This window comes from Capra hircus, chromosome 18, assembly GCF_001704415.2.
Source record: "Capra hircus breed San Clemente chromosome 18, ASM170441v1, whole genome shotgun sequence".
NCBI classification, from domain to species: domain Eukaryota; kingdom Metazoa; phylum Chordata; class Mammalia; order Artiodactyla; family Bovidae; genus Capra; species Capra hircus.
In genome coordinates, this window is record NC_030825.1 from 65,236,127 (window position 1) to 65,244,916 (window position 8,790).

At 46.3% G+C, this 8,790-nt stretch overlaps 1 protein-coding gene across 1 annotated transcript; it reads left to right on the top strand.

The window, feature by feature from the left end:
* On the top strand, positions 1,338–8,381 carry LOC108633305 (zinc finger protein OZF-like). Its single transcript, XM_018063457.1, has 5 exons — positions 1,338–1,609; positions 2,570–2,673; positions 4,011–4,137; positions 4,434–4,529; positions 6,940–8,381. Exons 2-5 carry the CDS (start codon positions 2,629–2,631, stop codon positions 8,040–8,042), a joined length of 1,371 nt encoding a protein of 456 aa, XP_017918946.1. The 5' UTR covers positions 1,338–1,609; positions 2,570–2,628; the 3' UTR covers positions 8,043–8,381.

Sequence of the window (8,790 nt, forward strand, 5' to 3'; positions counted from 1 at the left end):
AAGAGCCTGCTCACCAATCTTATTTGGAGATTAGTGTTTTGCTCCTCATTTAAAGAAAGCTGATGAGGTATTTCCACAGATGAAGCCTGTCTCCTGCTTAAGCTATCAAAACTCAAAACTGCATCCCAAGATCCTACACTTCATCTTTTCCTAATGCCCTAGTAAATGTGCTTATCCTTATAAGCTTTCGCTTGTCTTTGCCTCGGTCTGAATTCTTTCCTGGAGGAAACAAAGGACCCTCACTTGGCACTCAAGCCTAAGAATTCCTGACGGTCTGAGAATGGGACACTTCCCTCTCCCATAACACCATGAATGCAGAGCTGAGGAGAACGTATACTTCAAGAGACCGTAATCTTGAACCTAATGCCACCCATATTCGACTATGTGCCAGAAGAAACGCCAGGAAAGATCTCAGTGTCAAAACACAACTTTGTGGGAATTTCCTGGTGGTCCAGTGGTTAGGACTCCTGGCTTTCACTGTGGAAGGCACGGGTTCAATCCCTGATTGGAGAACTAATAGCCCATCCCAAAAGCAGCAGTGCCGGGTGGGCAAAACGAATAAATAAACTTTGTTTAGTGAGCAGTGCATGTAACGGGGCTTTTTTTCAGTGCCTCAATCGCCTATTCAGGGGTGGAATTAGTTACAGGTGACTCACTGAACAAGATCCTGATGCTGGGAAAGATTGAAGGCAGGAGGAGAAGGGGCAACAGGATGAAATGGTCGGAGGGCATCACCGACTCAATGGACATAAATCCGAGCAAACTCCGGGAGATTGTTTAGGACAGGGGGGCCTGGAGTGCCGCAGTCCACGGAGTCGCAAAGAGTCGGACAAGACTTAGCGACGGAACAACAAAAATACAAGTAATATAACTTTAATAATACAAGCCCGTACGCATGCGTGTACACACACACACGCGAGTTTCTTTCACAAACACCAATATATTGCTAACGCCCGCACTACACTGTACTCGCCCATTCGGGCGGCAGCCCAAGCCGAAGACCCAGACGCCCGGCCCGCACGGCGCCGAGTGCCCGGGCCACCCTCCCCCGAGCGGCTGCCAACAGCGGCCGCCGCCCCGCTGCCAACATGGGACCCTAACCTGAGAACGCACCGCGAGCCCGTGCGGCAAGAGGAAACCGTCCCGAGAACTCAGAAACAGCCACGGGCGCGAAGCACCCCCGGCTGCCGGCCCGGCCGGAAGCGCCCGCCCCAAAACAGCGCCCGCGCGCCGCGCTCCCGGGAGCTCGCGCGGCCCGGAGTGCGCGTGCGCCGTCTCAGCCGCGGGGGCCGGGAGCCTGGGGGCGGCGGCACCCTGGCCGCGGGGGCTTAGCATTTTGGCAGCGACGGCCGCGTGCGGGCCGGGAGTGTCGGTGTGGCAGCGAGCTGCACTGCTTTTATCTGGCAGGGGGTGCCCGCCTCTTCACCGGGCTTGACTCGGGGAGGGGACCGGGAGGCGCTTTGGCAGCGGGGCCAGGTACCCGAGAGTAACCACGCTGGTGCGCGGTCGCCCGTGGGGCCGTGGCTTCGCGCCCAAGGGGGCCGGGTGAGCGACGGCTGCGCAGGCGCGCAGAGGCGCGGCCGATGTCTGGAGGGCGGAAGCGCGGCGGGTGAGTTGGTTAGGCGGCCTTGGAGGGCGGGGGGGCGGGAGTGGTCGCTGGGGGGGTGTGTACCCGGGGTGTCCGCATTGGTTTGTCGGGCGTCCTGTCCGCCTGCACGCTTGTTCTCCGTGTGGTTAGGGGATTTGCCTCACGGTTTCTGTGGGTGTTTGTTGAGGACTCTTCTGTGCTCTAGAAAGGCTGTGTGACTATTCGTTTAAATTTTTATACCAACTAAACAATGAGGGAGAAAACCTGAAGAATATATAAAACTAAAACTGAATCAGTGTTGTACACGTGAAATTAACACAATGTTGTAAGTCAAGTATACTTTCATTTTAAGAAATCAAGATCCTGTGAACCCATCTATTGGCCTTTTTCTAATTTGACCAGTTTTCCCACTCATGCACTTTCAGGGAGAGACATTTAGACAGGAATGGCTGCCTCAGCCATGACGGAGTGTGAAGGAAATACATATAAAGCCCTCAGCACAGTAACTGTGGTTGGTCATTTTCATCAGTGACCATTTTGAGGAACAGATGTGAAGACATCGCACTAGAATCTCTCACAACTTGGAGAACCAGTAAATCTCAAAAAAGGTGTTGTGATTGGGCACTACTCTGTTTTGATGTTTTACAGGGCGGGTAGATAAGGAGAAGGCAATGGCACCCCACTCCAATACTCTCGCCTGGAAAATCCCATGGACGGAGGAGCCTGGTAGGCTGCAGTCCATGAGGTTGCTGGGAGTCGGACAGGACTGAGCGACTTCACTTTCACTTTTCACTTTCATGCACTGGAGAAGGAAATGGCAACCCACTCCAGTGTTCTTGCCTGGAGAATCCCAGGGACGGGGGAGCCTGGTGGGCTGCCGTCTATGGGGTCACACAGAGTCGGACACGACTGAAGCGACTTAGTAGTAGAAGATAAGAGAAAATGACACAAATTTGATGCTTTTTTTTTTTTTTTTGATAGTTCCTTCCATCTCCTCAGCTCCACATTCACAGGACTCTGTTCTTCAAGAGAAAGCCCTCATGAAGGGGAGCACGGCCACTGGACCTCTGGAAGGCACATCACAGGTGAGTTATGGTTTGTTTTTTCTTACAGTGAGACCCTAAAGAATAAAGATTAACCCTAACCCTAGAGAATAAAGTCATCTAGTAAAACAGAAATTCTCATAAATACTGCTGTTATCAAGTGCCCTGAGCTTTAATCCCACATCCAAGGACAAATTTAAAAAGAAGTGAGATTTTCTTTTCCTTACTAGTTGGAGAACAGTTTCCATTTCACACAAACACATATTTAAACAAATAGGTTTTCCAGGATTCTAGTAAATTATGAAATGTACTTCACTTCAAATGTACTTATCAAAAGAGAAATCTATAATCCAGTTTTTTTAACTTAAGTGTACAGTTTTCACATTTCATTGAACTTACATGTAAATTTCGCCATTAAATACTGAGCATAAGTATGTGCTGACCTTAGATTCAGATTTTTTTTAAAATGTTAAGATAAAAATTGGGAACGCATGTACACCCGTGATGGATTCATGTCAATGTATGGCAAAACCAATACAGTATTGTAAAGTAAAATAAAGTAAAAATAAAAATTTAAAAAAAAATAAAAATAAAAAATGTTAAGATAAACGGACAAATAGAAGAAAATGGACAAATGACTTTAAGGATGTGATGTATTAGACATTATAGAATATATTAAACAATTAGAGAATCTAGAAGGTGGTAAAATTCCATCTACATATATTTGCACATTTAGTAAACTCTGGAGGGACAGGAAGACATATGTAAAGCTTTGGGCTACAGTTGGAGGACAAACCCATTCAGGACTGAGCTGAGGTCCTGGGTTGCTGACAGTCTTCCCTTGTCTTCAGACTTTAGACAAACTCAGGAGTGTTTGTCAGTCCACAAACACCACCAACTTGTACAAAATCCCGATTTGGTAGGAGAAACAGTAGATTAAAGAATAGGTTCCTACCAGTAAAGATGTGGGGCCAGTCTGATATGAGCACCGCGGCTAGAGACGAGACCCTGTCGGATGTTGCCGCTGGAGGCCAGGATCTGTTGATTAGAACCACAGGCTACAAACTCAGTGTAGAGGCACCGTGGCTCCTGCTTTCCTCAAAAATCCTTGTTTTCCAAATAAGTTCCTGGAATGCTTTCCTCAAACAGGGTCCACGACCAGTTTTAACATTTTGGTTGATAATACAGGATAATTTTTCTTACCCAAAGAGTTGTTTTTCACTATCTATAATATGTATCTGTATTTGGCCAAAAAACAACAACAACAAACCCTGGATCCTCCAGTACACGCCACAATGCCTATGCACCACCTGCTATTTTTCAGCCAAGACTTCCCTCTCCCTCGGGCCTTGTGGGTAAGAAAGTGTTTGCCCTTTCAGCAATCACTGACATTCCAAGATGTGGCCATCGACTTTTCCCAAGAAGAGTGGGGATTCCTGGACCCCGCTCAGAGAGAACTGTACACAGCTGTGATGTTGGAGACTTACCAGAACCTGGTCTGGCTGGGTAAGTGCACGCAGCCCTTAGTTCACATCTGCCTTCCGCTCTATCTTCCTCCTCCTATTGGAAATCTCTGGGGACCTACAGTGACCTTTACTTTTTGTTCCATGTCCCATAAAGAGCATAGTTAGGAATGGACAACTTCCTCCTTACTGTCCTTCTGGAAACCTTCAAATCTTGTCTGGCCGTTCTTTTGTTTTTCTGCCCATTCTTATAAGGACTTTGATCCTGATTCCGTGGTAGGGGGTGAATTCTTGGATAATAATGGCATGACCAACTGCCATTTCTTTCTCTTTCCAAAGGCATATCTGTTGCTGAGCCCAACATAGCCTTCCTACTGGAGCAAGGCCCACAGCCCTGGGTGATGAGGGAGGAGGATGCAGGAGCTCCAGGAGCAGGTGAGTCTGGGACCAAGCTGAGGGAAGGATGTACGTGCGAAAGGCCAGCTGCCTTCTGAGATGGCCACAGTTTTGGGCATCTTCCTTCAGAGGGCCTCTGGTCTGAGGTCCCCAGTGGATCCACCTCTCATCGCCATTCACTATTCTACTCACCTACCTTTTTAAATAATTGACTCCAAATGTAAGCTTGTGATCAGCTCTCCACCTGTACTCTTTGGATTGTTTTTCACCACTTTATCCTTCATTCATTTCATAAGACTGTTTCCTCAGAAAGATATCTCAAAACTTGTGTTTTCTTTATGTATCCAAAAAATTCTCACTCTCACCTCTGATAAATTGAATAAATGCATCCATCCAAGAACTGTTCCATTAACAAACATATTCAATCTCTAGTTCTGGCCAAGAAAGGGAATTTTGTAAGAGACTAGAGCCCATCAAGGAATTTACTATTTAACAAGGGGAAGTAAGAGATGTTCTTAGAACAGGCACATGAAAAGCTGCTCAACCTTGCTAATTGTTAGAGAAATGTAAGTCAAAACTACAATGACATATTACTTCACACGGGTTAGAATGACCATCATCAAAAAGTCTACGAAACAAACGCTGGAGAGAGTGTGGAGAAAAGGGAACCCTCCTACACTGTTGGTGGGAATGTAAACTGATACAGCCACTATAGAGAACAGTATCAGTTCAGTTCAGTTCAGTCGCTCAGTCGTGTCCGACTCTTTGCGACCCCATGAATCGCAGCACACCAGGCCTCCCTGTCCATCACCAACTCCCGGAGTTCACTGAGACTTGGAAGAGAACAGTATAGAAATTCCTTAAAAAACTAAAAATAAAGTTGCTGTATCATCCAGTGATCCTATTCTTGGGCATATAGCTGGAGAGATTTCTAATTTGAAAAGATACATGCAACCTCAGTGTTCACTTCAGCACCATTTACAATATTGAAGATGTAGAAACAACCTTAATGTCCGTGGACAGATGAATGGAAAAAGATGTATACATATACAGTAGGATATTACTCAGACATAAAAAGAATGAAACAATGCCATTTGCAGCAATATGGATGGTTGAGAGTATCATACTAAGACGATGATCATACTAAGTGAAGTAAATCAGACAAAGAAAGACAGGTATTATATGATATCACTTACGTGTGGAATCTAAAAAAAAAATGATACAAAGAACTTATTTACAAAACAGAAATGGACTAGCAGAAATAAACATATGGTTACCAAAGGGGAAGGTGGGGGCAGGGATAAATGAGGAGTATGGAAATCACAGACACAAACGACTATGTATACAGTAGATAAGCAGCAAGGATTTGCTGCATAGCACGGGGAACTATATGTATTCAGTATCTTATAATAACCTATAAAGGATATAAAAGGAAATTTAAAAAGAATACAGATGTATACATATGTATGTAGAATCCAGTCACTTCGCTGTCCACCTGAAACTAACACAATATTGTAAATCAGCTATGCTCCAGTTTTTAAAAAGAGATGTTCCTAGATACCTTGGCAAAGTAGGAACCAAGATTGGATAATTTCAAATACAGTGGTTACTGCACACACAGCAGAGTGGCCAGAGATAAACACATCTGTGGGGGATGGTGCAGGGGTCTGGCCACTTGGGTGTGCAGCTCACGTGCAGCATCTAGACCTTTCCAAGCCAAGTCCTGGGTGCACTTCTTGCATCTCATGGAAGACTGCCGCTGGGAATGCCCCAGCTGAGAACTGGTGGGGTGGACAGTACCCAGCTCTTGTGGGCGGTCTGGGCCATGTCAGCCCTTGATGTCTGTCTTAGTCTGTCTGAGCTGCTATAACATAAACACCGCAGACCAGGTGGCTTAAACAACAGATCTTTATGTCTCACAGTTCTGGAGATGAAGGTGCCTGCAGATTCAGTGTCTGGCAGGGCCATTTCCTGGTTCACAGATGACCATCTTCTCACTGTGCCCGCATGTGGTGGAAGGTGTCCCTTTTAGAAGGGCATTAATTCCATTCATGAGAGATTAAATAATTTAATATTTCAATGTATATTTATTAATCAACTATACTTCAGTTTTTTAAATTTAAAACTTAAAATGCATTTCAAATTAAAAATAAGGATAATAAGGTTGCACAACATTGGCATGTATTTAATGCCACTGAATTGCACCCTTAAAATTGGTTAAAATGGTAAATTTTGTGTTTTGTGTATTTTTCCACAGTAAAAAAATTTTTTTAATTAAAAATAGGAATAAACGGGTATTTGTTTCTAGCTTTTTCTGTTGGTAGAGTATGACAATAAATGTCCTTGTACATATATCCTTAAATATGAGAACCTTTTTGTAAGGATAGATTCTTAACAGTGGGGATATGTACATTTATTTATATTAATGTGTTTATATGTTTGTTTTCAGAGAATGAGTCAACACAGAAGAGTAAGGAATTGTCTTTAAGGAAGAGGATAAAAGGAGAAACACACCATCATGAGAGAGTGATGGAAAAAACGAGCAGCACGGGTAGAGACTATGAAAAGGCCTCCAGCACCAGGGCATACCTCATCATCCATCAGAAGATGAAGAAGGAAGAGAAGTGCTACCAGTGCTTCGAGTGTGGGAAATCCTTCTGTCGTCGATCGACTCTCATCCAGCATCAGAGGATCCACACAGGAGAGAGACCCTATCAGTGCAGCAAGTGCAGCAAAGCCTTCAACCAGAAGGCCCACCTCGCCCAACACCAGCGCACCCACACGGGCGAGAAGCCCTACACCTGCGGGCAGTGCACACGGGCCTTCAGCCAGGTGACACACCTCACCCAGCACCAGATCATCCACACCGGAGAGAAGTTCCATTGCTGCAGCGAGTGTGGGAAGGCCTTTAGCCGCCCCTCCGCCCTTGCGGACCACCAGAGAATCCACAGCGGAGAGAAACCCTTCAAGTGCAAGGCCTGCGGCAGAGCCTTCACACAGAGCGCCCAGCTCCTCAGACACCAGAAGATCCACTCTGAAGACAAGCCCTACAGATGCAGCAAGTGCCCCAAGTCCTTCATCCGTCTCTCTTCCCTGACGGAGCACCAGAGGACTCACACCGGAGAGAGGCCCTATCAATGTGAGGACTGCCCGAAGGCCTTCTGCCGCCTCGTGCAGCTCACTCAGCACCAGAGGACCCACACTGGTGAGAAGCCCTACACGTGTCAGGAATGCGGCCGGGCCTTCACCTGCAGGTCCCATTTCACTGTCCACAGGCGGAGTCACACAGGAGAGAGGCCCTATGAATGTCAGGTGTGCCGGAAAACCTTCAACAATCACTCCTCCCTGGTGACGCATGACAGGACTCACAGTGGAGTGAAGCCCTTCAGATGCGATGCGTGTGGGAAGGCCTTCAGCACTTCCTCCTCGCTCTGTCAACATAAGAGGATTCATACTGGGGAAAAGCCCTACAGTTGCCACAAATGTGGGAAGTCCTTCAGGTGCAGGTCACACCTTAGTCGACATCAGCAAACTCATACGGGAGAATACTGACCAAAGCCAACTAGACTTGAAAATGTTACTATTCCAGTTATCTAACCATCAGTCAAGATCTTGACAACAAGCAGCCTCAGTTGACTCTGACTCTTAGAAAAGCAGCTTATTCTCAAGGTCTCAGGAGCTCACTGAAAAATAGGTAATGAACCAGGACCTATTGTGTAGCACAGGGAACTATACTCAATGTTTTGTAATAAGCTACAAAGGAAATACAGCTATGGTTTTTCCAGTAGTTGTGTACGGATGTGAGACTTGGACCATAAAGAAGGCTGCCCATGGAATTCTGTCCTCAGTCTATAGTCTTCCCCAGGCAAGAATACTGGATTGGGTAGCTATTCCCTTCTCCAGGGGATCTTCCCATCCCAGGGATCACATCTGGGTTTCCTGCATTGCACACAGATTCTTTACTGTCTGAACCACCGGGGAAGCCTGAGCATTGATGAATTGATGCTTTCTAATTCTGGTGTTGGAGAAGACTCTTGAGAGTCCCTTGGACTGCAAGGAAATCAACCTCAAATATTCACTGGAAGGACTGATGCTGAAGCTCCAGTACTTTGGCCACCTGATGCAAAAAGCTGATACCTTGGAAAAGACCCTGATACCTGGAAAGATTGAGGGCAGGAGAAGGGGGCAGCAGAGGATGAGATGGTTGAATAGTATCGCTGACTCAATGGACATGAATTTGAGCAAACTCCCAGAAATAGTGAAGGACAGAGGAGCCTGGTGTGCTGTAGTCCATGGGGTC

What these genes read in the sequence shown, in the direction of transcription:
- LOC108633305 (XM_018063457.1), top strand. Translation starts at nt 2,629, where the DNA reads ATGAAGGGGAGCACGGCCACTGGACCTCTGGAAGGCACATCACAG. An exon ending in CTCTGGAAGGCACATCACAG is followed by an intron (nt 2,674 to 4,010) that starts GTGAGTTATGGT and finishes TTGCCCTTTCAG; the next exon opens with CAATCACTGACATTCCAAGA. An exon ending in TGCAGGAGCTCCAGGAGCAG is followed by an intron (nt 4,530 to 6,939) that starts GTGAGTCTGGGA and finishes GTTTGTTTTCAG; the next exon opens with AGAATGAGTCAACACAGAAG.